Below are 26,534 nucleotides of genomic sequence, written 5' to 3' on the forward strand. Positions count from 1 at the left end.
AGCCCAGCTGAACCCTCTCCAGCCCTCCCCAGGCACCCAGAACCAATTCCCTGGACTCCAGGCTGTGGAGACGGGTGGCTGATTTGTCACCCTACTGCTCCGTGCAAACACAAAGCCTCCCCCAGGCTGGCCTGGAGAGATGTGAGACCAAGCCATGGGAAGACACTGAGGGGATTGATTTTTGGCCACTGGCCACCAGCAGAGAGGTGTGAGGGAGGGAGAAAGGAAAAGAGCAATTGCACGAAGCAACTGGAAGGTTCTCCCTGCAGGCAAGCAGAGGTGCTGACGGCCCAGGGATGCCCTGCTCAGATCTGTTCTGGCCACAGACATCGGACTCCTGTCTTTTGCAAGCTGAGCTGCTGTGCGTGGAGCATGGGGTGGGCAGGGGCACAGCTGGCGGGCTGCAGGATAATGGCCCACACAGCCAGGCTCCAGCTTGCAACGCTTCCACAGCTATGGCTTTGAAGAGCTTAATCCCTTAACTCTTCCTCTTCTAAGTCGCGGCTTTCTAGAGGAGGCCAGTGGTTGCTTCTCACTTGCACAGCGGGGTCTCTGATGCAAGCCCTAGAGTGGGAGGCAGGCCTGGGCTTGCCTGCAGCCCCAAGCGCAGGGCCCTGCCTGGAGTCCATTAGCCTGGGGGACGGAGCCCCTCCCGTGGGCTCCCTTTGTCTAAGGGAAGAGAGCATGAAAGCAGAGGAAGAGGCAGGAAGGGTAAAATGGCTGGAGTTCTCTAATTCATAAGAGCTCCCGGCTGCCCCATTACTTCCCTGCAGCCGCTGCGGCCACGGCACTGCCCCCTGGACATCAGGTGCTCTGGCCTCTGCGGCCAGCGTGGCTCAGAGAGGGAGGTGCACAGCAAGGTGTCCCCGGGTGACCTCAGGCATTTCCGCAGAAAGGAATTGGCCAGGGCTGGAAGTTCTGTAGTATCAGGTGTTAAAGAAAACTCGAGACCATGCAGTCCAGCAGAGTTTACTGGCACAAAGGGTGGCTGTGGAGGCACGGAGAAGCCCAGCAGTACGCGTGAGGTTTGCAGTCTGAAGTCAGACGCAATGGAAAGCAATCGCTTGGCTGGCTACGGTAGGGGTCTGTCTTTGGGTGGGGCTTCCTGGCCTGGCCCGGCTCTGTCTCCTTTGGGAGGGACCTCAGATGCCCTGTTCCCAGAGGGCCTTTCCCCAGCATTCTGATCCTAGACAGATGCAAATCAGCTTGGGGGTGTGAAAGGGCAGCGAATGCAGCAGCCTCGCAGGGCAGCAAGCCTTGGAAGCAGCCCAGTATTCCACTCCTGCCCGGTGCTGCGGTAACTTTATGGGTGGCCACAGCCTACTCCCCCCCCCCACCGGGAAAGCACCCCGGGAGAGCCTTCCTTGCTCAGTGCCAAATGGGCTGCTCAGTCTGACAACACTGGGTCACAAAAACCTTGGGAGGAATTTTACCTATTTCACACCCAGCAAACCCTTTGTCCAGAAGAAATCAGGGGGAGAAACAGTGGGAAGAACTAGACTCCATCCCTTCTAAGCCCCGGGCTGAATGCAAACAGTGCTGTCAGCTCTCAGCTCTTTGCTGATGCCCGCGGGCCATCAAGTGTATGCTCTCCACTACGCTTTTTACCCTGGCTCACCCCAGTCTGAGTGATCGGGCACTCGCCCATTGTTGCACTCCATCGTTCTGACAGATGCCCACCTCACTAACCCTGGCCACCTTGCGTACCACCACTCTGTCTCACGTTTGAAATTCCTTCCTCGTGGGAAGACAAGAACCTGGTAGCTTTGGGAACGGCACGGAGAGAAGGCCTACACTTCCAGGAATGGAAGTTACCCGCACTTCCGGTAACGAAAAGTCCTTGTCAAGGTTCCCGCGGGTGCCTAAAGGCACCAATGAGGATCAGACCTACTTCAACCTTTAACCCCCATGCCCTGTATCTATAAAAGGAGCCCTCCCAACCTCTGAAGCGTGGTCCCCTGTTTGGACCAGGGAACCTCGCTCTGGAGTGGAATCCCAATGAAAGCCTGTATATTGATTGACTGGGAAGATTTGTTCAGCGCTGGACACCTTGCAGTACCTCCATTCCAGTCCTCCCCACTAACAATTCTCAGTCTAGTTCAACTTCTCGCTCCTTTGTCAAGGGACCAGCGATTCTTCCACCTGGTTTGCACCGTCTCTGCCTTTGAAGGGAGATCGTGTTGCAGGCTCATGCTTTTCCTGCCCCTAGGACTGCCCCCCCCCCCCGCCACCCCTTTCCCTGCAGCCTGCTCGGAGTGGGGGTGGGGCAGCTCTGGCTGGCGAGTTTCTCCTTCCATGAGAGCTCAGTGGAATGACTGCAGTGGGAAGAGAGCGGAGTCCCAGGACAGGCTAGAGTGGCGGGGCCCGGTGAGAGCATTGAGCGTCTTATTTGGGGACACATCTGGCACCTTTCCAAGAGGTCTAGCCCCGGCTGTCGGGCCAGGTCCCATTAGGATTTAAGGGAAGAAATGTCATTTCTACAACTCTTCATAGATGTAGATCTTCCTAATTTTAAGCTATCAGAGGGGTTTCCATTCCTTTTGACCCGATTTTGCAAGCCAAGAGATGCGCTTCATGAGCGTGGCAAGGCTTGCCTGCTCCCCTGCACCCCTAGCTCCCCTCTCCCTGCCACTAAATCGGTGGACGTCCTTGGAAGCAGCTTCCTCCACTTTCAGAATCAGATGGGAGATTTCCTCTGCGTGCAGGAGGCAGGCTGTCTCATTGTCAAGTCTAATAAATAAATCACAGCTGAGAGCCAGGGGACTCAGATGTCAGAGGCAATGTCTGGCACCCTGAAGCTAAAATAAATTACCCGTGATCTGGTCATCTTGATTCTCCACTTGTTCTGGTGACTTTAAGGATTGATTTTTGCTAAACTCAGATGAAGCAGAAGGAGATTTGGTTCAGGGCTCCGAGGAAAAGGATAGCTGTTGGACCAAGAGATGAGATAATAAAACTCTTCGCACAAGGACGTGGAGAAAAGAACCTTGGTGCTTTGCTTCCTAGGGATCTAAGGGTAGCTCCCGGTGAGGCCCACGCTGCTGTGTGCCCTCTGGTATTGAGAGATGCTACTATGTCTTTTTTTTTTTTTTTTTTTTTTTGACAGGCAGAATGGACAGTGAGAGAGAGAGACAGAGACAAAGGTCTTCCTTTTTTGCCGTTGGTTCACCCTCCAATGGCCGCCACGGCCGGTGCGCTGCGGCCAGTACACCGGCTGATCCAATGGCAGGAGCCAGGTACTTCTCCTGGTCTCCCATGGGGTGCAGGGCCCAAGCACTTGGGCCATCCTCCACTGCACTCCCTGGCCACAGCAGAGAGCTGGCCTGGAAGAGGGGCAACCGGGACAGAATCCGGCGCCCCGACCGGGACTAGAACCCGGTGTGTGGGCGCCGCAAGGCGGAGGATTAACCTAGTGAGCCACAGCACCGGCCAACTCTCTATGTCTTATAAGCATCCTTCCTTTTTTTTCTTGGAGAATCATACAGTCAGAGGGAGTGCTGCTATCTGCTGCCTCATTCCCCAAAGGTGGGGGCTGGGGCAGGGCCAGTCCAGGTCTCCACGGGAGTCGCAGGACCCCTAACTACTTGAGCCCTCACTGCTGTCTCCCAGGACCTGAATGAGTAGGAAGCTGGGTTAGGGAGCCAGCGCTGGGCACCACACCCAGGTCCTGCAGCGTGGAACCCTGCCTTCCACCTGCTAGGCTAAACCCCTGCCCCTGTGGTCTGCAGTTGACACTTGAAGCTGAAGGGGACCAGGCTATGCCCCCTGGAATCTGCTAGTGAATATTATTTTGAGCTGAAGACAATTGAGAAGCAGTAGATGCTAAAAAAACCCAACGGACTCTGCCCTCCCTCCACTTGCATAAAAGTAGGCAGATCCACTTCTAGACTCTTGTCAGAACAAAGGGGACACTGCACAGCAAAGCTTACTCAGCCATCCCTTACCTTCCGTGAGCTTCCCCCGCGGGTTTGCCTTCCCGTAGGCCGCCCCCCGTTAATGCCTAAACCTCTTTTCCTCCTCAACCATTTTATGATTTTTCTTTTTTTTTTTGTTAAGATGCCATGCAGGTCCTCATCGAATTTCTCCCACATGTATGCAAGCTGCAGATGTTAACAAACTCAATTTTCCTCTCGTTTGTTTTCCTTCGGTCAGTTTAATGTCTAGGGCCCGAGCTCATAGTCTGGAAGGGTGAAGAGGTTCTCCCTTCCCTAAATTGCACATCTCAAGTCCAAGGAGCCACATTTCCAGCGGTCGGTGGTCACAGGGGGCCAGCGGCAACTGGATTGGACAGTGAGGACTGGGAACTCCCACAAAACTAGGGTTGTAAAAAGCAGGACAGGTGAATTTGGTGAGAGAAGCAGGCAGGGAAAGGCCTCCTGTTCCTCGTTTTGTGTGGTTCTCAGGTCTAAGCGCTGCCTGCCCTAGAGCCCACCCTCGGCAGGAGCTGGGGAGCCGAGAGTGTGTGACCCCACAGGTTCCTGGGCTGTGCCTGCCTTGCGAGATACTTCCCTGAGCCCCAGGTGGAGGGGGAAGCGAGACTGGAAAGCACCAGGGAACGGGACTTGTGGGGGGAGCGCGTCTGCGTGGATGCCTTCTCTTCCCAGTAGGTGCCCAGGTGGGGGACCCTGCAGAGAGAAGCCAGGGAGGGAGGCTTGCAGGAGGAGGAAACGAGGCTGTTGCTGAAAGGGGCTAAGTGTCCAGCTACCGTCTCAGAAAATAGGCAGACGAAATGGGTGGGCCAGAGGCCTCTAGGGTGAAGAAACTAAATAACACAGGCAGTGGTGTCCCTTGGTGGCGGGAGGTGACAGGCCACATGTGCCATCTGTGGAGGCTCTGAGAGCACAGACACAGCCTGCGGCCTGACTCTTCTGCTCATGTGTCCTTGCGCGATGGAAAGCACAAGGCTGGGTGGAAATAGGGCCCTGGAGCCAGCAGGTGTCTCAGGCGCTGGTGGTGGATGCTAGCAGACCGCACACCGTGCTCCAGGCTGCAAGTGCAGGAATGGAGCAGAACAAGACTGAGGAGGAGTCAGGGGCCTGCAGTAACCCCGTGCACCCGGCTCCCGGCAGCTGCAGTATAAGAAAATCCCCTATGGACTCGGGTTCTAGTCCCGGGTGCTCCTCTTCCAGTCCAGCTCTCTGCTGTGGCCTGGGAAAGCATTAGAAGATGGCCTAGATGCTTGGGCCACTGCACCCACGTGGGAGACCCGGAAGAAGCTCCTGGCTCCTTTTTTTTTTTTTTTTTTTTTTTTGACAGGCAGAGTGGACAGTGAGAGAGAGAGACAGAGAGAAAGGTCTTCCTTTGCCGTTGGTTCATCCTCCAATGGCCACCGCAGCCTGCGAGCTGCGGCCGGCACACCACGCTGATCCGATGGCAGGAGCCAGGAGCCAGGTGCTTCTCCTGGTCTCCCATGGGGTGCAGGGCCCAAGCACCTGGGCCATTCTCCACTGCACTCTCTGGCCACAGCAGAGAGCTGGCCTGGAAGAGGGGCAACCGGGACAGAATCCGGCGCCCCAACCGGGACTAGAACCTGGTGTGCCGGCGCCGCTAGGTGGAGGATTAGCCTAGTGAGCCACGGCGCCGGCCGGCTCCTGGCTTTGGATCAGCCCAGTTCTGGCCGTTGCGGCCATTTGGGGAGTGAACCAGCAGGTGAAAGACCTCTCTCTCTCTCTCTCTCTCTCTCTCTCTCTCTCTCTGTTTCTCCCTCTGTAACTCTACCTCTCAAATATATAAATAAAATCTTTAAAAAAAGAAGAAGAAGAAGGCTCGTGGCTTCGACTGGCTTAGCCAGAGGGACGTCTGTGGCTTTCCCAGCACCGTGTGAGCGAGGGAAGATCTAGGGCTGGTCCGGCAGCTTAGTGAGGTTCTCATGGACTTGAGCTCTTTCTTTTTCACTCAGTTGTTTTGTTGTTTCATCCTTTGGCTTGTTGCCTCATGGTCCCAATATAGCTGCTGCAGTCTCAGCATTGCAACACCGAAAAGCAGGAAGAAGGCGCTGTGGCGTAGTAGGCTAAGCCTCTGCCTACGGCGCCAGCATGTCATATGGGCACTGGTTCATGTCCTGGCTGCTCCTCTTCCCATCTAACTCTCTGCTATGGCTTGGGAAGGTAGTGGAGGGTGGCCCAAGTCCTTGGGCCCCTGCACCCACATGGGAGACCTGGAGGAAGCTCCTGGCTCCTTGGCTTCAGATTGACCCAGCTCTGGCCATTGCAGTCATTTGGGGAGTGACCCAGCACATGGAAGACCTCTCTCTCTGTCTCTGTCTCTCTCTCTTTGTAACTCTGCCTGTCAAATAAATAAATCTTTTTTAAAAAAGCAGGAAGAAGAGGGTACTGCCCTTTCAATCTGAGTGTTGAGAAGCTTCTCAGGAAACATCCCGTTATAGTTCATTTTCCTGAGTCACATGACTGTGGACTGCTCCCAAGAAAGCGGAGAAAGCAACTCTTTTCTGCCTCTGAGGGGAGAGAAATGAGAGGAGATGGTGTTGATTGGCTTCTGCGGAACCAACCACAGTGGATGCCTCTAGCCCCAAGATAAGGTATCGTGGAAGGGAGGAGCCAGGAGCCACCCGCTTGCTGTGTGACCTTGTAGCCATCACCTCTCCTCTCTGAGCCTGTGGCCTTATCTCTAGGGTGAGGCTTCGGATTCACTAGATGGTCTCTTTCTGCCCTACCACCTCTGATTTAGTTAAAACCCCTTTCGGGCGCTGGATGAGCTGTCCAGTGGTAAGTAATTAGTTTAATGAGGTCCAGTTTGGCTAAACAGCTGTGGCCCTTCTTCCTGAAGAGGTAGGGTGTGCTAGGCCGAAGGGGCTGCTCCAGTCCCCACTGGCTGTCTCTGTCCTGGCCAGGCGCGGCCAGCCCGAGGGCAGGCAGTGGCAGGCAGTGTGGGCTCCTGAGCCCCGCCCCCCGCCCCAGCAAGCTTTGCTTCTTACGGCTTGCTTCCACCTGCTCTGGTCGGGATGGAGCTTTTTTCTGAGTACTTCTGAGAGTCCTGTCTTCAGTTCAAGCCACGGCAAAGACTCACAGGCGACTGTGCGCGTTAATCCAATTCCTACACAATGGAGGAGCCGCCCACGTGGGTGAGGAGGGGGCGGTGGGGACAGAGGTGGGGTGAGGCGGTCAGTGCAGCGGGGCCGAGGGCGGGGGAGAGAGCGTGTGAGCTGGGCGAATTCTCCAGAGGGTGGTGTGTGAGTAATTGGTTTTTGTGTTTAATGGGGAACTGAATTTTCCACATTGTTTGATGTAGGGTAACGTGGGAATGACAGCAAACACATAACACTGAAAGTGTTACTAGATTCAAATCCCAGAGCCGCTACTTCCAATTGGTATACTCTTGTTTATTTTTTTTAAAGATCTATTTTATATCTTTGAAAGACAGAGTTACAGAGAGAGGTAGAGACAGAAGAGAGAGGTCCTCCATCCGCGGGTTCACTCCCCAGATGGCTGCAACAGCCGGAGCTGCACTGATCTGAAGCCAGGAGCTTCTTCTGGGTCTCCCACGTGGGTGCAGGGGCCCAAGAACTAGGGCCATCTTCTTTGCCTCCCAGGCCATTAGCAGAGAGCTGGATCAGAAGAGGAAAAGCCAGGACTCGAACTGATGCCCATATGGGATGCCAGCGCAGCAGGGGAGGTTTAACGTACTATGCCACAGCACCGGCCCCATGCCTAGGTTTCCTGACCTTGGATAAGTTATTTTTTCTTGTTTGTTCTTCAGTTTTCCTGTCTGTGAAATGGGGGTAAGCAACACGCACACCTGAAGTTGTGGGGTTGACAACGGTGGGGCGCGCGTCAAGCCCTGCCCCTCTGTGTCACTCAGGTCCTCGCCATGCATGAGCTCAGGTAGAGAAGGAGGAACTGTGGGGCTGGCCGATCTAGAACCTGCAGGGTGGGCCAGCGGGCTGGAGACCGGGGCAGAGCCCGTGCCGCAGCAGCGCAGGTCAGAGGCACCTGCAGGCAGAACCCGTCTCACTTTGCTTTATTTGCTTCGTCTAGGCCTTGAGTTGATCAGAAGGGACCACCCACAGTCTGCTTTACTTCAAGTCTGATTCAGAGGTAGGTGTCTGGCAGGGAGGGGTCAAGACCCCTGTATCCCATGTTGGAGCGCTCGTGTTCAACTCCCAGCTCCAGCCCCTAAATCCGGCTTCCTGCTAGTGCAGCCCCTGGGAGGCAGCAGCGAGGGCTGCAGGGGTCTGGATCCTGCCACAGGTGTGGGAGGCCTGGATGTGTTCCTGGCTCCTGGCGGTGGCCTGGCCTGGCCTTTGCTGTTGCATGCATTCGGAGAGTGAACCAGAAGCTGGGAGCTCTCTGCCGCTCAAATAAAGTCATTTTGTAAAAAGACTCCTCCCTTCTTTCCCACGTGCAGGCCCCCAGGAACCTGGCTTTGCAGGTCTCTGGTCATCTTCCAAGGGCTTGGAGCTGGGACGAGCTCAGCCTGGCTGCTGACGCCTGCATCTGCTCATCTTACTTCTTCTCTATGCTGCGCCTTGCCTCATCAGCTGCACAACCAGAGAGCTCCCTCGGCCTCAGAACGCCGAGGCCCTCAGCTCCGTGCCATGGTACAGCTCTCGAGTAGCTGGCCTTGCTGGTAACCCACACGCGGGACACTCACACGCCCTGTCTTTCCTGTGATGAAGCCGGCCTGCTCCACACCTGTCAGCCAGGCCTGGCAGGGGAGGGGCGCTCGTGATGACCCCAAGGCAGGGACCTTGGGATGGGTATGGTTTCAACCAGGAGCTGGCTCTTTCTGGTTTCAGGGCAGACACAGAGGCAGTCCCTACTATGGGAGAGGAAAGTGGCCCAGGCTTTAGCTGAGCTGCCCGGCTGGAGCGCTCTGCCAAAGAGCCGTTGTAGGCCACAGGTGCAGCCCGCTGGCGGGTTGTGTTCGGTTTCCTGGACACAGATTGTACTCAGAACTCTGCCGCATTGTCCCTCCCCTGCATGCCTCGGCACCAGAGGACATCATCAGGGCACAGGAGTGTTCCTACACGGGGTAGTCGAGAATGTGCAGGGCAAGAGAGACAGGTGTCTGAGGAAACGAACTTGAACTTTGGAATCTCCATTGTCAAAAATCTGCAGGGTTTCTGTGATCTCAATGAGATTCTTGACGTAATTGTAATGAGGCAAAACTCCCATCTCAAAGACCAGAGTGGGCCTAAAATCAGGCAGGAACACACGAGCTGTGTGAGTGTCACATTAGCAGGCTGTGACGCAAAGAGCCCATTGTCTCAACACTAACACTTCTCAAGCGTGGCAGGACTGCGGGTCCCAGAGTTGGATTAGCGGGAGCGGTGACACACACCGAGGTAGATGTTTAGGAGACATGGAAAGCAAGCCACGGGCCACTTAGAGGAGCACCTTAACTGCTTCGGGCCCTGCTCACCGAAGCTGCACCCGCAGCCCTCTGCCCTGGGACAAGTTTCCATGCAAGAAGGAAGGGCTGCAGGGCTGAGAAATCCGAGCTGGGGAGCAGCTGGACAGCTTTCTCTGCCTGGCTCCCGGGCCTGGGAGCTCCCACCTGACCTGCAGGACCCATTTCCCACCTTCTAGTAACCCAGGCCTCCAACTGGACTTCAGGTCTTCCCCAGGCCTCTGACCTGGCTCAGAGCCTCTCTCCTCCTTTGCACACACTTTTCAGGGAGATAGAGTTGTCCCACCCCCCTCATCCCCAGTTTCACATTCCAAGCACCCAGGGAATGCCTAGAACTGCCAACAGTTCTACACAAACCCCTTTGCTGCTCCGATGACCCATCTGATAACAGAAGCAGCTTCTAGTGACTAAGGGCTGGTGGGTGGCACATACAGCGTGGATACACTGAGCCAAGGGATGATTCGCAGCCAGACTTCATAGAGCGCTCAGAATGGCATGCAGTGTAGCACTTGAGACCTCTTCACTTATGGAATTTTCCATTTAACAGTCTGAGGTGGTGGTGGTCCGTGGGTAACCAAGAACTGGGGCATGAAATGCACGCAAGGGGGCGCTATTGCACTCTCGGCTGTCACTGGGAAATATGGGATCTGGATGCACAGTCTGCAGCCCTTGGCTCAGGTGCATTTCAGCAGCGGGAAGCTCCTGTAGCCAAAAGGCCTTTCAAGGGAGTCAAACAGAAAAAGATTTTTAAAAGGCACTCTATTGTCTACATGAATATCTGCATTTGTCCAATAATGGATGAAGTGAGGGTGTCACGGTGACACGGGCATTACAAAGGGGTCAGTTGCAAATGGGTAGACTCTCAGGCGGCTGTGGGATGTGGCCCAGGCGGGAATTTTGGCATGGTTGGGTTCCGACGTCTTGTGATGTTGGCCCTTTTGGGGATGAGAGGGAAGGACCAGCTCCGGTCAGTCGCAAGGTTTGGAGCTGGCTCCAAGGTATGGTTTGAAATCCGTGACATGGACACCAGGCCTCACCGGGTGATTCTGGAGCTACTTCCTGATCAGCAATCTGTGCAGATGACCCCCTCCCTGCGCTCCCCCCACCACTGCAACCCCTCCAAACACCGGCTTTCACGGCGCAGGGGAAGTCAGCTTGACTCCGATGAACCCAATGGCATCAAAGATAGGCTCAGACAATGCGTCAATGAACAAGAGAGTGCACACATGACTCTATGTTCTAATAAAACTTTATTTGGCCCATCCTGATCAAGTTTAACAATGTGTAATAGATTCTTTTTTAAAACATGAGTCATTATAACAATTCCTCTGTAATAACAATTATATATGAACTCCCGGTAAGGTCAGCAGCTGGTTCCTTCACCAAGAGCCGCCCTCTGAGGACAAAATGGCACATGAGGAGTGGTGTGCATTTCCTTTTCTTTAAAATAACAAAACCAAAACCCAAGCAAACCCCACACAATTCACATATACATATTCTCTATTTAAAAACAGGTCAGTGTGATTAGTTCTGTTTTAAATATCAGTCCTAACGTGTCACAGGTTTCAACGTACAACCCCTAGTTTGCTGATCAGATATTTAAGGTGCTGGGATGTGAGTGAACATGGCCTAGGAGCAGCCCTGGAGGGCCCTCTACCTGCAGACCGGGCAGGCTTCCTGTGGGCATCTTGGGGGTGCTGGGGACCAGCAGCAGAGATGGCAGAGCGCTCCAGGGGGCCCAACTGGGAGCTGGCATTGTCACCACCTTTTGCTCCTGCACAGGGCCTGCCTGTGTGCTCCAGCCTCATCCTGGCCTAAACTACTGAACTACAAGCAGCAAACTTGCTTTCTGTCCCTTCCTTGTCCACCCTGCTGGTGCCTGACCCCTGAGGGCCCTGGATCGGCACCCCTTCTTTCCTACCCTCCTATCTTTCTAGATTCCTTGGCTCTCCAGCCACATTTCTTTAGGGCCCGTTCCTCGCCCTAAGGCTAAGACGATCAGAGTCAAGGGCAGCATTAACCAAGAGTGATGGTTTCCAAGAGAAACCTTCTAACACGTTTGCTCGACGGCAGGCACTCACTGCTTTCCTCTAAGCGAACACTTCGCGCCAAGAGCATAAGGTCCCGAGGTAGGCTTGGTGGGGAGCTGTGGCTACGAGGGGTGGGGGTGGAGTGGGGTCTAGGGGTGGGCTACAGGGGCTCCTGGCACTGCTATCTTCAAACTCACCCGTGTACGCCGTGCACTGGGGCCTGAGGGCTGCGTGTGCATGTGTGTGTCAGGAAAGTGCATAGGGAGTGATTGCTGGGGTAGACATGTGCACAAGCCTGGGAGAATGACTGACTATAGCAATGGTCCCCAAACCACTGGGATCTGAAACAACCAGTTCAGACCACACAGGAACAAGGCAAAGAGAGGGGGGTGGCGGGAGGAGAGCATTGAAGCACACAGGGAGCCAGAGAGGAATACGCTGGTGAGGGGCAGAGAAACGGGCTTCCCGTCAGTTTGGGAATTCAAGGAACACTGCTCTGAATCCAAGAACACGGGACGGGTCCGAGGACAGTGGACAGGGAAGAAAACACCGTGGCCCAGGTTTTCCGATCGAGGCCAGCCACTGGCTGCCACCGACCCGGCCTGCCATCTTCAGCGAGTCATTTTGCTTGTCGGGGCCCCTCGTCCTGCCTCGGCTGTCGGTTGAGGCTAGTGGGCAGAAGGCCTGCAAGACTTCTCTGCATGGCGCGGCCCAGGCAGGGCCTGCAGACTGCTGCCCAGTTTCTTCCCTGCGCGCCACCACCTGCGAAACGCACCCCCTCCCCTCTGCCGGCCCGGGGCCCATCCCCCATCAGGCTCCTGTCCAATCCCGCTCCCAGAGGTTAAAGGCTCGTTATTAAGGCAGTTTAAGCAATGGACATTCCTCGGCTCCTCGGATCCTACAGGTGTTCTGCTCCCCCCAAGGCAGCAGCGAGGGGCGCGCGGGCAGGCGGGGGAGCCCGGCTTTGCCGCGAGACCCCTCGGCCCTCACCACCGTTCTTTGGAGAAGGCCTCTGTCTGCACGAGGTCGCCAGGGTGCTCAGGGATGCACGCGCCGTTGAGGTCGCCCAGCTTGTTGTCCGGCAGGTCCTCGGGCTTGGAGCAGAGCTTTAGCGCGCGCGAGATGAACACATCCAGGTCGAACTGCGGGCTGGCGCCGCCGTCGCCGAGCGCGGGGCGGCCGGGGGGCGAGGCGGCGCGGCGGCGCTCGGGGCTGGCGGGGGCGCGCTCACCGCCGGCCTGCGTGCTCTGCACCCACTGCGCGATCTCCAGGAAGAGGCTGGCGGGCTCATCCTCGCGCGGCCCCGCGCCCGCTGCCCCTGCAGCCGCCGCCGCCGCCGGGGGCGCGCCGGCCGCCTGCTTCCAGTGCGACAGGTCCAGGATGAGCTTGGGCTCCGAGTAGTGGTGCGGCTTGTTGTCGCGCCACAGCAGCTTGTCCAAGTAGGACGGCGAGCCCACCTTGTAGTCGCACGAGCGCCCGTAGTCGGCCTCGAAGGCGCGCTCCATGGACGAGTGCGACTGCTCCAGGAAGCGCTCGGAGCTGCTTTGCGAGTCTTTGCGAGGGTCCACCTGCACGTCCTCGGCCAGCGGCGCCGAGCCCGCGCGCGGGTCGCGCTGCACCTCGCTCGCGTCCTGGCACCGGTCGGGCCGCCACTCCAGGTCCGAGGACAGGCTCACCGGGTATCTGCAAGGCACACACAGAGCTGTGACTGGAACCTCGGGAGCTGGCTTCCAGGAGGGGGTCCAGCCCCCGAGCCCCTCTGCCCCTGAGCCCCCCTAGCCCTTGAGGGACCTATTGTTGGGCTTACCCCTTGCAGTCACTCAAAACCATCCAAATATTTCTGTGTGCTAGGGATTCGCTGATCTACGCACCACTGGACACAGCCGTGAGCCAAAGTCCCTGTCCCCATGAATGCACCTGCCATGCCCTTCCGACCTTGAGCGATCCTGTTAAAATGCAGATGGTGTCTCGAAGATGGGAGGTGGTGCGGAGTCTGCATTTCTAACAGGCTCCCAGCTGATGAGGATGGCACTGGCCCTTGGACCACACTTGGAGTGGCAAGTCCCTAAGGAGTGCTGCTCAACCCTGGCTCAGAGTAGACTCCCCTGGGGGGAATGAAGAAGAAAATTCCAGGCCTGCCCCACCCCCATTGCCAAGCCTGGTTCAGTAGGTCTCAGGTGGGGCCCTGTGGCAGCCTGATATGAAAACCTCCCCGGGTGATGCAAAGGTGCAGCCAGGGCTGACAGCCCCTGCCCTACTTGGGTGCCCCGCAGCGCCCCACATTGGAGCACAGCAGGTGGGGCTACAGAAGGGCACCCCCAGGACAGCCCAGAGATCCTTGGAACGCTGCCCCCTGCAGACACGCCACAGCCCTGGAGGGAGAAGTCAGCTCTCCAACAGCAGATGGGCAGGCAGACCTTCGGCTCTGACTGAGCCCACCCCTCCAGTGCCAGGTGCTTGGTGCGGAGCCGTGGCGTGGGGGAGGCGGGGAGTGCAGAGGAGGCGGCAGCCAGCAGGAGGCTGTGCCCACACAGGACAGACAGGTAAGCCAAGGACAGGCGAAGGGGCAGAGCAGGCAGCTGCGTGTGTGGTTTGACGGGCATGGGGTGGGGGCCGGGGCTGCCCACTTCCTGGTGACGCCATCGGGAGGGGAACCTCTCGCAGAGCTGAACACCGCCTCCCTGTGGGAGTGGCCTTGCAATAGCAGGGATTCCCAGGAGGAGGAGCTTGAAAAGACCCTAACCCTTGGCGGCTACCCGCTGAGGGCGGAACAGAGCGTGATCTGTGGGCTTCCTAGCAACCCTGAGGACTTGTGTCACCACCCCTGGCTTGGAGGTGAGGACACCGGCCTTCCTGGGGTGACGCAGTCGGCGCATGGCAGCAGGGCCTGCAGCAAGGGCCGTGCCGTGGCCTCCCCCCGACTGCTCCCTCACGCAGGTGCAATGAGAAAGGCTGGGAGCAGAGAGGCACCAGGCACAGGGGTGGGCAGAGTTGATGGCTGGTGACCAAAGAGGTGCTGCAGCGCTTTTCCTGGCATAAGCCTCGTGCGGAACCAAGGCTCTGCACCCCAGGTGGAGGGGGAGGGGCTGCGAGGAGCACAGTCCAAGGCGGGCCTGGAGAGGCTTCATTAATCTCTGTATGCCGACGACCCTTGAAAGCCACCATTTACAACAACAAGAAGCCTGTCCAAAAATAGCAATGTCGCCTGGCCCTCCCTGGACGCCTCCTTCAGCTGTAACCCATCATCTGTCAAACGACCAAAAAAGAGAAACTGCTCATCTGTCACTTACATAATCGGCCATCGCATTCTCACAGCCACGGGACTCCTGGTGAGGCACCGAGCCCTGCCCACTCTTTCCAAGCCGGGCTGCTGCCGGCATCCCCAGAACTAGTAGATGGTGATGCCGAAACTTTAAGGTGCCTGAGCTGAGAATGACCGGACAGGAAGGGGATCCATGAGACCATCTGGGGTCCAGGCAGAGGTCATGTAACAATGCATTCTCTACCCTGCACACATGGGAGGTGGCTTCCAGGGACCCTGGTTGAGGGCTCTGAGCCAAGTGCTGTTTAGCAGCAAAGAGTCCTGTGATTGGTTGTACAGATGTGTGTGACATGGGTGCAGACCGGGGAGAGCCCCACACGGGCCAGGGGTTAGCTGTGTGTTGTGACAGCCATCTCTTAGCCTCTCTGAGCAATGGATTCATGTGTCGGGGGCCTCTCTTATTGCCACCCTCAGAAGGTGCAGATGATGTGAAACGGGAGACGTCCTGCATTGCTTTCTCGCCCTGTGTTGGGTCAGTTGACTTTTCAAGGCACGTTCTCAGGCTGCTGGAAGTGAGTGTTGACCGTAGGTACTCACTAAATGCTTGCCCAACGTTGTCTGCAACCCTGTGTTCGGTGGACTCAGGGTGGTGAGCAAAGCTGGGGGTTGCTGTGTCACACCAAGGGCAGCCCCTGACCCCCACATGCGCTCAGTGGGCTACACAGCCCGGGAAGCCCCTGGCACCGCACCTGTCCCAGTTGGAGAGCTGGCTCTGGCTGGCGGCCATCAGCACAATGTCGTCGATCTCGTCCTCTATGTGGAATGGGTGTTGCGAGGTGGGCTCGTCCTCGGGGCACGAGTACGGGCTCATGTAGGGGTGCTGGAGCCCCATCTCGGCTGTGAGGCGATCCATGGGGTTGAAGGTCAGGATCTTCTCCAGGAAGTCGATGGCTGTGGGGAGCAGAGTGCAAGGTGAGGGTCATTTATTGCCTTTGGCAAGCACAGGAGGCTCAGTGGCGTGGTGACCTGGTGTCTGGGATAGGGGGATAGCCACTACCTTACAGGTGGGAAGGTGTCCCTCGCCACGTCCCTCTGCCAAGGGCTAAGGGCTGCAGGGGTGGGTAGAGGAGCCGGTGTCCCGGGTGTAAGCAGGGAAAAGGTGAACACGGCTGGGAGGGCAGGGACAGGGCCTCCACTGCCCACAGCTCCTGTGTCGCCTCTGGAAGTTTGACAAATGAGGGCAGGCAGGCTGTATAGACAATCAAAACACTGAAGGGCAGGGCTGGGACTCCCTGCTGCACTAGGCAGTAACCCTTTAGTGGCTAGATCTCAGTAGTGGGGACCCGGGCTGGGGGGAAGCACCCTCAGAAGCTGTTGCCAGCCAAGGCGAGGGCACCGGGGTTTCAGCAGCCTGTGAGTGTCGTGGGGTGCCCTGGCTGGAGGTCAGCTTTGCATATGGGTGCTGGAGTCCTTGCTCCTGTGAGCTTGGCCCTGGGATATCTCAGTGCAAGGTCTAGCCTAGAGCTTTGTATTGCTTCTCAGCACTGGAGTGCCTGGAGGCTTGAACTCTGTCTTGGCTACTCAGATTCCAGCCCAGGAAGAGAGGGAGAGAGAGAGCTGAGCTGAGGCCCAGGCTGCCCACCCCTCCCAGGGCTCCTGGTGGGTCCCAGCCTGCACGCTGAACCTGCTCCTCACGCCCGCCCTGGATAGCTGTGTGGGAAAAGTCATCAGTGATTCAGGAAATCAATGGATTCAGGAGGTCACTGGCCTCCAGGGAGGGCTCAATGCTGCTGGGTAACCCTAGATGGAGAGATTAGGTAAGCAAGGCAGTGACTGGTTGCCCCAAACACTGATACACAGACGGCATTCCTGGGTCTGAGGCTGCAGATCTCAGAGAGGACCCACCTCACAAACCTCCAGGATAGCAACATGGGGCCCTCCAGGGCAGGGCCCATCCCCAGGCCTGGGCAGGCTGCACCCCTGTGGGCCTCCTGCTCTTCCTCTGCCCCATCCTTGACACTGGACAAGGCAGTGAGGGATTTGTGGCTGCGAACCCTGCAGGCAGTATCCCTGTTGTACTCATCGATAAAAAGCCCCCAGCAGGTGTCCTGGGTGAGACTCTCCTCTCCGCCCTCTGGATAAGAAATGGGCCATGAAGAAACGGCTAGTGGGTTGATTCCAGCTTATCCACCACACAGCCACACCTCACTGCAGGAGAGGCTGGAAGGGCCAGGGCAGGTGGTGCTGTGCCAGCAGGGGGTTTTGCGAGAGGCACCAGCTTCCCCTTAGTGCATGTGCCACACTGGGCTCAAGCCCCTCGGATGCCTTTAAGGTGATTCCTGTCCATCGGGTCACCTTCCCACGGCCCAGTCCCCCAGGGCTCCTGGGCGGATTCTCAGGAGCATCGCTGGGCACGGAGAGGCAGATGGACGGGACCCTGCACACCTGCTCCATCCAGGGCACTCTTTTTTTTATCTGTTTTACATCTCAGGCCTTGCAGATTTGCCACTTGCAGTGTATGCATTTCTTGTCATAAAAGCAGCTCCACACTAAGTGCCTTTGGTGGGGGCCTGCAGCCTGCCTCCCTGGTCCTGCACCTGCTACCTGGTGGGCATTTTGGCTCCTGAGCACTGCTGTCCCCTATAGACTGATTCCTGGTAGCCTCTGACCCCTTATGGCCTCTTCCCGTGTCATGTCCTTGGCTCTTGAGTGCTCAGTAGGGAGGGGCGGAATTCCAGGGCTACCGGAGACTCTTCTTGGGTAGGTGGGTTTGTGGCTCCTTCTCCCACAGATATTTCAATTCAGTGAGGCCTCATTACCCCAAGACCAGAAGCCCATCTGGGTCACTTTTCAAGGCCAGAGGCAGACAAGATGCCACACCGGGAGGGTGACTCCTGCCTGGCTCCCATGAGCATCTGCTCAACGGCAAGATCAAGTCCAGGCTCAAGGGCCTCTCATCCCTCCCACCTCTCCGGCTTCACTTCCTCCAACCAGGAGCCCTCACCCCCTCCTCCAGGCCAGCTTCCAGGTCTTCCCTGTCTTCCAGCTGAGCCGTCTCATGCACCCTTGAGCCTCTATCCCCAGCACAGTTCTGCAGCCGTGGTGGGTTCATCCACATCGGCTGGTGTTGGTGACGACGGTGGGGAGCTTTGCCTGCTTTCAGGCACCAATTCTGACTCCTCTGGGACCAGGCCCACCCTTCTTAGCTGTCGCCCCTGGGAGGCTGTGTGTGTCTGCTTAGGGGAGAGGGGGGTAACGGGTGACCCAGCCCTGAGCCAGAATTCCTGAGCAGCGAGCATGGCCCTCGGTGCATGCCGGGATTTCCTCAGAAGCCCAGGACACCACGTCAGTATGGATGGGCTGAGTGTTACTCTGCTGTTGTATACCACCCCCCCCCCCCGCCATGGGCAGACTCTGGCAGTGTATGGAACGGGGGCCACGGCCAAAGGCATTGTTGGTCCAAGTTCCTGGCTTCCTGAGAGGGGAAGAGTGTGGCAGGTGCAGCCGGTCCGCATCTCATGTCTGTCCCCCTCTTTCCCAGTGAGGGACGCAAAGTGTCAAGGACTCAATGCCCGTTTCACAGCCGCCACGCAGTCAGGTGGGGGCACGTGACGAGGTTCCGGCCCATCGGGCTTGAGTAGAAGTGAGCGAGACACATTCTGGCTCAGGACATTGAAGGCAAAGGGATCTCCCCCCCCATCCTCACCTTCCTCCCTGGGGGTCAGACCAACACCCCACGCTGGCAGCACAGGGCGGAGAACCAGGGCCTGGGGTGACCGTGTCGGGACGTTTCTTCTTTTATACTAAATAATAAATGAATCTCGGCTAAACCATTGGGACTTTGTGTCTCTCTCAGAATCGGCTGAACCTTTCCTGTGATACACAGGGAGTCCTGGCAGGCAGGAGACCCGAGACCCATGATGACAGCGACATCTAAGGTTGATGGAGCAACTCTCCTAGGCCCAGGGCGTCTCCAGTTCTCCTTTACTTCACTGTCACAGCACCCCCACCCCCCCAACCCCATGAGTGATCTTTTACTGTAGTCACTTCACAGCTACGGAAGCCGAGACGCAGAGGGGTTGAGTAACTGACCCAGAGCCACACAGCGGCTACTGCTGGGGCTGGGGCTGACCCGCAAGCTGAGAAAACTCGTATTCTTCACACCAGATCTGCCTGGTGTGAAAAATAACGGGGAGGGGAGTGAAGGAAGGTGAGCAACGGACAAAGAGAAGGCAGGGGAGGCAAGATGGGGGGGACCATGAGTGTCTGCCCTGGGGCTGCTACGGGGCCAAGTGCAGAGGTGCAGCGTGCTCCATTTGGAAACAGCTGGAGCAGTGCCTGGGGCCAGAAGAGCTCTGGGTTTGGGATCCATTGTTCAGGTTTTGAGATCTCTGCGTGGGTTTTCCTGGTCAAGCAACCCTCATCTGAACGCTTTTGAGCGTCCGTCACAGTTCCGAGTGTGCAGCGTTTTGGATTTCAGATTTCCCAAGTAGGGATGCCCAGCCTGTACCCGGGGCAGGTGACTGCTGCCCAGGGAGCCGCTGCCTCTGCCTCAGAGGACTGCGCTCCGCCCCTCGCCCCCAGGGTGCAGCCAGGGCCCAGCCTCCCGCTCGCTGGCCCGGCCTCAGGCTCAGGTACCTTCGCTGTCCACGTCCGGGAGCAGCTTGCGCAGTGGCCTCTTCACCTGCCAGCTGCTGTTGACGAAGGAAGGCATCACCCTGAGCAGCTCGTCCTTGTCTTCCTCCCGGATCACAGGGATGGTCTCCAGGATGAGCTGCATCTGCTCCAGCTCGTGAGCCCCTGCGGAGGCAGACGGTCCACGCTGAGTGCACGTCCCCGGGCGGGCGGGCGGCTGGGGTGTGCAGGAGCCCCAGAGTGCCTCCCGCTGGCCTGAGAGGGCATCGCAGGGAGACACGGCACTCAGGCGCTGGGCTTTGCTCTGCCTCTAACTTGCTGTGTGACCCTGGGCAGGTTGCCCGCCATCTCTGGGTCTGCTTTGTCAAGGGTAGAATGAAGGAGTCAAATCTGGTCATCTCCAAGACTCTATCCATTCTTTAGCACGCTGTGCCTCAGCACTGGTCCGTCTGCTAGGGACCGAGTCAGCAGGCACTAAAGTGGTGGGCAGCCTGGCCTACGCCTTCCCAGTGCCCCTTCCCTCTGCACATGCAGGCTTAGGGAGGAGACCAGCTAAGGTGAGGAAAGAGCTTTATTCTTTCATTTCCAATGGGGAGGCGTCCAGCCAGAAGTAGGAGCAAGTTAGAGGCAGAGGAGGAAGGGGCTGAAAACAGGGTTTTTTCATTGGTCAATCTCAAGGCCTTAGAACAGGTGTGTGTTAGCCCACCTGGGATGCTATGATAAGGTACCGCATAGTGGAGGTTTGTGAACAGCAAACAGTCATTTCTCTGTTTTAGATGCTGGGAAGTCCAAGATGAAGTTCTGGAGGCTATCAGCCGTGGTGACGTGGTATCTGGAGAGAGGCCTGTCCCTTCTTGCTGTGCCTTCACACGGTGGAAAGGACAAACAAGCTCCCTCGGGCTGTTCTCTTAGGGCACCATCCCCAATTATGAGGGCTCCACCTGATGACCTACCTGCTTCCTGAAGGCCCACCTGTTCCTATCATCATCACCTTGGGGATTAAGATTTTTCAGCCTATGAATGTTGGAGGGGGGCGGGACCTCGTCATTTAGATAGCAAAGTGCTGCCTTGATCGCCCTGGTCTGCGCTCCAGGGGTGCTCTTGCCTGAGATTATTACAGTAAGTCGCCTCCCACCACTGCCATAAGAGCCACAGAAGTGATTCTGGCCACAAGCTGGTGTGGTGGTGATTTGCGTGTGTTTTGCGCTCCATTTTCCCCTTCTCCTAGAGCGGCCCGAGGGGAGAAGGCGGGCGCGCGGGCGGGCGGGCGGCACAGTCAGGAACTTACCAGCGAACAGCATCCTCCCCGTGAGCATCTCAGCCAGGATGCAGCCCGCAGCCCACATGTCGATGGCTTTGGTGTAGTTGTTGGGGGACAGGAGCAGTCGTGGGGAGCGGTACCACTTTGTGACCAACCCTTCTGACAGATAACCCTGGAAGACAGAGCCCCCAGCCCCCGTGATCAGGCCGCGGCAGACGCCCTCCCTCCCGGCCCCTCCCAGTGGCCCCTCCCGTAGTCCCCCCCCCCCCCCCGGAGGATCCCTTTCATTCTTGCTCCCTTTCCCATTGCTCTTGAACATGACTGCACAGAAGTCTGCTCAGAGGGACTGAGCCTGGCCTGTGGGGCTCACAGGCTCTGGTGGGAGGGTCCTGGGAGGCCCTATGGGATTCTCCTTTGTAGAAAGGCGTCCAGGTATCGATGTTTTCAAGGCAATGAACTCCCACCCCAAATTGATGTAACTATGCTCAAGTCCATTACTGCCGTAACAGATGAGCCGCAGGCGTTTCACTTATCCAGGGACTGAAACTCAGAAAAGCCATGCATCTGAAACCAAGCCAGTTGATACTGACGATTAGAATGAATTCTGCTACAATAACAGTCATCGAGCCCCTATTAGGACCAGACAAGGCCACCTCCCAAGGGGGTGCAGGGTAGCTCCTCTAAAGGACAAAGTGGACACAGCTTTTGTTGGCCAAGAGGATTCTGGGAGCTCGTTATGGTGCCCTAAAGGAGGATTAATGTCCTGGCTGATTTTGGCCTCTGCTCAATGGTTCGTGGTCCGGGCTGGAATCCCTCCCTACAGCACACAGTGGTGACATAGGTGTGTTAGCACAGAGAGGGCATCTTCCCCAGGCAACTTAGAAATTGTTTTCCACATAATTCAGAAAGCTGGCCTAACAGTGAAATCTGAGGAATGTCCATTTGTCTTGCCTGGAACAGACTCTCTAAAGGCAGACCCATTTGGGGAGTTAAAGTAAGACAGTCAAGACCCAGGAGATCTAACGAGAGACAGCGGCATGATCTTGCTACGTGCTATTGTAGTTCTCAGTTCCCATCTGAGTTTTCCTTTTGCCCTGTGGAAAACATATCACAGACCCAAGTTCAAGCAAATGAAAAATCAGGAGGCCCAAATACTTAGGAGCTTTTGACCCAGTAATCTGAAATCTTTTCACCTGTTGAACAAAGACTTACTGGGCATCTAAAGCCTTCTGAGAGCTCCAAATTAGGATAGCCATTCTCTCTCCTTGGTGGCCTGTTATTTCTTCAAATAGTGCCTCAAACTAGTGGGAGGAAGGAGGGGATGAGAAATAACACCGCTTTGCTGGAATGACTGCAGTGTGCCGTGTGCCCATAACCAGCCTATGTGGTCCAGCCACGATTAGAAGGTGCTCTCTCCCCGCCTCCTTGGGGGACTTTCAGAAATCCCTTCCTGGGGAGGGGGTTCTCCTATGTGGCTAACACGCGAGGCTGGCCTCCCCTCAGAGCTCCCCTGCTTTGTTCTTGTTTCATTGCTTCTCTCTCTCTCTTTTTTTTTGACAGGCAGAGTGGATAGTGAGAGAGAGAGACAGGGAGAAAGATCTTCCTTTTTGCCGTTGGTTCACCCTCCAATGGCCGCCGTGGCCGGCGCATTGCGGCCGGCACATCGCGCTGATCCGAAGGCAGGAGCCAGGTGCTTCTCCTGGTCTCCCATGGGGTGCAGGGCCCAAGCACCTGGGCCATCCTCCACTGCACTCCCGGGCCACAGCAGAGAGCTGGCCTGGAAGAGGGGCAACCGGGACAGAATCCGGCACCCCGACGGGACTAGAACCCGGTGTGCCGGCGCCGCAAGGCGGAGGATTAGCCTAGTGAGCCGCGGCGCCGGCCCATTGCTTCTCTTCTTGATCACCCTCCTGGGCAGCAGCTCTGTATTGTTGTGTAGCTACCTTTCCATCATCCAGCCTCATGTCTGCCTCCGGGAAACCCTGATGAATAAATGAAGGAGCAAAGCACTTCTTGGGTGGCCTGCACCCCCTTCAAAATGAGGCACCTTCTGCACGGCCCACTCATGCTCATCTTTGACACTTGACTTTCTGGAGAGTCCCAACACCCACTTGCTAAAGGGTGCAAGTTGACATGACAGTGTCTCATACCTTGTCTTGTTCTAAAAAGTATTGGCCAATGCAATTATTATAGGAATTTATTATTTAAAATTTATTTATTTATTTTGAGAGAAAGAGAGAGAGCTCTCCCATCTGCTGGTTTACTCCCCAAATGTTGCTTTGGCTGGGGCTGGGCCAGGTAGAAGCCAGGAGCCAGGAACTCAATCAAGGTTTCCCATGTAGATGGCAGAAATCCAACACTTGAACCATCGTTGTTGTCTCCCAGGGTTCCCATAAGCAAGAAGCTTGAGTCAGGAGCTGGGGCTGGGAATTGAACTCAAGACACTCTGATGTGGGGCACAGGTGTCTTAGCCGCTACGCTGAATGCTTACTCCTAGGAGTTATTTTTTGTTTGGTTTATTGAGGTGTAATTAATGTCATTCACCTTTTTTAGTGTGCAGTTCTATGCATTTTCACAAAAGCATATGATTGTGCTCCTTCATCACAGTCAAGATATGCAACAACTCCGTCATCTCAATCCCAGCATGCTCCTCTGTGTTCTTGCCCCAGCAGCGTCTGTGTTCTGTCCTCTGGCTTGACGAGGTCGTATGGCAGGAGTGACAGCACAGAATCGGGAGTGGTTGCCTTCACTTACCATCGTGCATCCGAGACACATCCAGGCTGTAGGCAGTGCTGTTTGTTTAGCATTTAAGTCAGATACTAAAAATGACAGAAACAAGCCAAACTATGGATGTTCCCTCCTGGGTGGGTGTGTTATAAATAATGGCCTGACTTTATTTTCCAGTCAGAGGTGAGACAGTAAAGCCAAGAATACCCAGAGGGGAGGGGATTTAGTTTTCTGATATGTAAATGAATAGTATGTTCTGGAATTAACATCTGTCACTTATGGGAGGCAAATGGCGACATAGTTTCCTTCTGAAACACCTGCCCTGTGAACAAGAGATGTCCACATGGGCAAAGCCAGCCTTGGGCCAGATTGAGGCCCAGAGCAGTAGCTGGCCTTATGGATGAGTCCTGGCCTTTGAATGAGGTCCGAGCAGTAGCTGGCCTTATGAATGACTCCTGGCCTTTGAAAGAGGACCAGAGCAATAGCTGGCCTTATGTTAGCCACTGGCTGCTTCCCTGTAGCTTTTTGTCCCTCACACTCTTTTCTTCCCCTTTATCTGAAAGGCAGGCACACACACACACACACACACACACAGATCTTCTATCTGCTAGTTCATGCCCCAAATGTCCGCAACAGCTGGGGCTGGACCAGGAGCCAGGAACTCCATAGGGGTCTCCCATGTGGACGGCAGGAACCCAGATTCTTGAGCCATCACCCGCTGCCTCCCAGGGTGCACATCGGCAGGACGCTGGATCTACAAGCAGTGACCTGTCACCTGCGCCAAATGCCTGATTCCAGCCAACTCTTTAAACAATAGAAAGGGAATGTTCTGGTGTGTTTCAGCAGCCACAGGGCAGAGGGGAAGCTGGGAGGTGCAGTGTCTTGTCCAAGCCCTGGGACAAGAGAGGTCCAGGGAGAAGGAGATGGGAATTAATGGGAGGTGCATTCTTGGGCCTATGGGGCAGACTCTGGGGGCCTGGGGCACCTGCCGTCAACTGCAATGAGCCCTGAGGGTCCCATTGGGAGAGGCAGTGGAGCCCACCTCAGGATACTGCTGATCCGAAATCGAAAGAGGAGTTTCCAGTTGCGTGGATGGCGCTAAAGTCAGATTTTTCTAGGAAAAGCATCTTTGCAGGATACACAGGAGTGGAGTGCAATTTTATCAGAAGAACTCTGACATCAGTCAATCAAAGAAGTCTCCCAGTGGCCTCTCTGCCTGAGCCTGCAGAGCGAACGGCCCCAGCTACATGTAGACGAGATGGGAACATAACATGTCCTCAGGGCCCAGCCCTGGGCTTCCGGGGCAGGGTGTGCCCATGTCCAGGCTGCCCGAGGAGGGGGTGGGAGCTTCGGCAGGCACAGGCGCAGTGCACATGGGCACTGTCTGAACACGGGGGTCTCGAGCTAAGTCATTGCCAGTGTGAGAAGACATGAAGCTCCCTCCGTTCTCTGTGATCCCGGCTTGGCACCCAAGGGCCAGCCTGGAGTTGTTCCTTCCAGAAGGTGCCTTTTCCCTGCTACCCCGACCTTGGTGCCCCTGGGAGGCAGTTGGACATGGCTTCCTTTCTAGATCCTTCCAAGGGGGGGTCTCAGGGCCTTCTGCAATGTTTGCTCCTGCCAGCCCATTTTGCTGTTCCTTTAAAGTCCCCGAGAGCCCACGGGAGGCTTGGACTTTGGTTTGGGAAACCATTTCACAGCAGCTGGGCCATGATGAGCATGACCGGGGCCCCCAGCAGCCCCAGGGTGAAAGCTCTGGGTGTTCTCTGTGCAGAGGGGGCAGGGAACAGCCCTCAGGCCAGCCTCTCTCCCAGGGGATTCAGAATGGCCTAAATCAAAGTCACCCCAGGAGGGTGGACCCCCGCCTGCGGCTCTGGCAGGCACATGCTGGGTGGGTGCCAGTTCTGCCTGCATCTGCCCTGAGTTTGCTCTGTCTGTGAGTCAGAGGTGGAGAAGAAGCCAATGAGGCAACAAACCTTCTTGCTTTAAGAACAGTGCGCCCCACTGATCCCAGGTATGGAAAGCTTCAAGTACAAAAGCTTAGTCAACTGCGGCTCTACGTGTGTGCGAGTGTGTGTGTGGTGTGTGTGTGCGCGCATGCATGCATGTGTGTGCGTGCGTGTCTGTGTAGGAGTGGGGGGCACAGGGCTGGAAGGGCTGTCTTCATCCCTCCTACTGAGTGGATGTGTGTAGGCTGCTCCTGCTTCCAGACCAGGACAGAAGCTCTCTGACGGTCCCACCGTCCCAATCAGAAATTCTGGAATGTGTCCTGGGAGCCCAGCGTGTGTTGGTCCCCGTGTGGAAATGTGAAAGTCATAAAGATCATCCCTGCCTGTCCGCAAAGAGCATGTTGTGCGGCTGGAGAGGGGACGGTACTATGAAATGGTGACCTGAGGACCAGTGTCACGGTCAAGGCGGAAGTGAGACATCGTATCGTGGTGAACGTCTGTGCCTGACCCTGCGGTAGCTTCTCACACTGATGACTGCGGTAACCCGCCCATCAGTAAACGGCCTTGTCCCAGGTCCATCCCTGGGAAGCGGTCAAGGGGGCCAGTTCCAGGGCCTGTCATCATTAACCTGCACCCCAAGGAACCTCCCCAGTGTGACAGGCTGAACAGAGTGAACAGTGAGCAGCCAGGGAGAGGCAGGGAGAGGATCAGGGGTCAGGCCTGAGCTGGTCTCGATGGATGGGGTAGCGCAGGTGGTGGCGGGAGCGAGTGTGAGTGAAGGTGGGGCGGGGGGGGGGGGGGAGACGCAGGACGGGCTCAGGGGAAAGAGACCATTGCGTGCGCGGAGCCGAGGAGAACAGCCTTGGTTCTGAAAGCCAGTGGTCCTCTAGGACCCCCGGCCTCGGAATGCCGGCCGGTGCCTGTGAAGTGCACCTGGCCCGTAGCCACCCAGGCGGAGTCCCCCAATCTCCATCCTCTCACAGGAACACTTATACCTCCTGCTAGTTTGAGAATCCCAGCTGGGACAAGAAGCCCCGTGGTAGCCCAGTGGGGAAGGAGGGAGGGCAGGAAGATCAGGGGCTTCCGCAGAGCCTGCAGAGGGCACCCCGCCTCTCAGGCCTGCACCCCATGGCAGGGTCCCTGCTTCTCTTCCCCGTGGGAGGGTAAGGGCTGAAGGGCTGGGTGGCAGCCTCAGGGCCCCCACCTGCCACAGGCCTGCACGCCTCCTGGCACAGAGGCTGCCGCTTCTGGAGTGTAAGGGGTTAATGGGATCAGGATGGCTCCTGGGCACCGGGCTTCCTGTG

General features: G+C 56.7%; 1 protein-coding gene and 1 long non-coding RNA gene across 5 annotated transcripts in view; one reads left to right on the forward strand and one right to left on the reverse strand.

Moving 5' to 3' along the window:
- Window positions 1-6,565: 6,565 nt before the first annotated feature.
- Window positions 6,566-10,601, forward strand: LOC149123716 (uncharacterized). Its single transcript, XR_016214023.1, has 3 exons — window positions 6,566-7,081; window positions 7,995-8,054; window positions 8,365-10,601. It is a non-coding gene; the product is annotated as an uncharacterized LOC149123716 (long non-coding RNA).
- MAPK4 (mitogen-activated protein kinase 4) overlaps window positions 10,601-26,534 on the reverse strand; it is a 135,381-nt gene continuing 119,447 nt past the window's right edge. For all 4 annotated transcript variants that reach the window (XM_051851940.3, XM_051851942.3, XM_051851941.3 and 1 more), the window contains 4 exons: window positions 20,585-20,729; window positions 19,300-19,461; window positions 15,411-15,612; window positions 10,601-13,082 (listed from right to left, as the gene is read on the reverse strand). In XM_051851940.3, the coding sequence (XP_051707900.3) occupies window positions 12,386-13,082; window positions 15,411-15,612; window positions 19,300-19,461; window positions 20,585-20,729 (1,206 nt within the window). In that variant the 3' untranslated portion in view covers window positions 10,601-12,385. The remainder of the gene's footprint in view (window positions 13,083-15,410; window positions 15,613-19,299; window positions 19,462-20,584; window positions 20,730-26,534) is intronic.

Source organism: Oryctolagus cuniculus, chromosome 10, assembly GCF_051225735.1.
Source record: "Oryctolagus cuniculus isolate XC-2025 breed Fujian yellow rabbit chromosome 10, ASM5122573v1, whole genome shotgun sequence".
NCBI lineage: Eukaryota > Metazoa > Chordata > Mammalia > Lagomorpha > Leporidae > Oryctolagus > Oryctolagus cuniculus.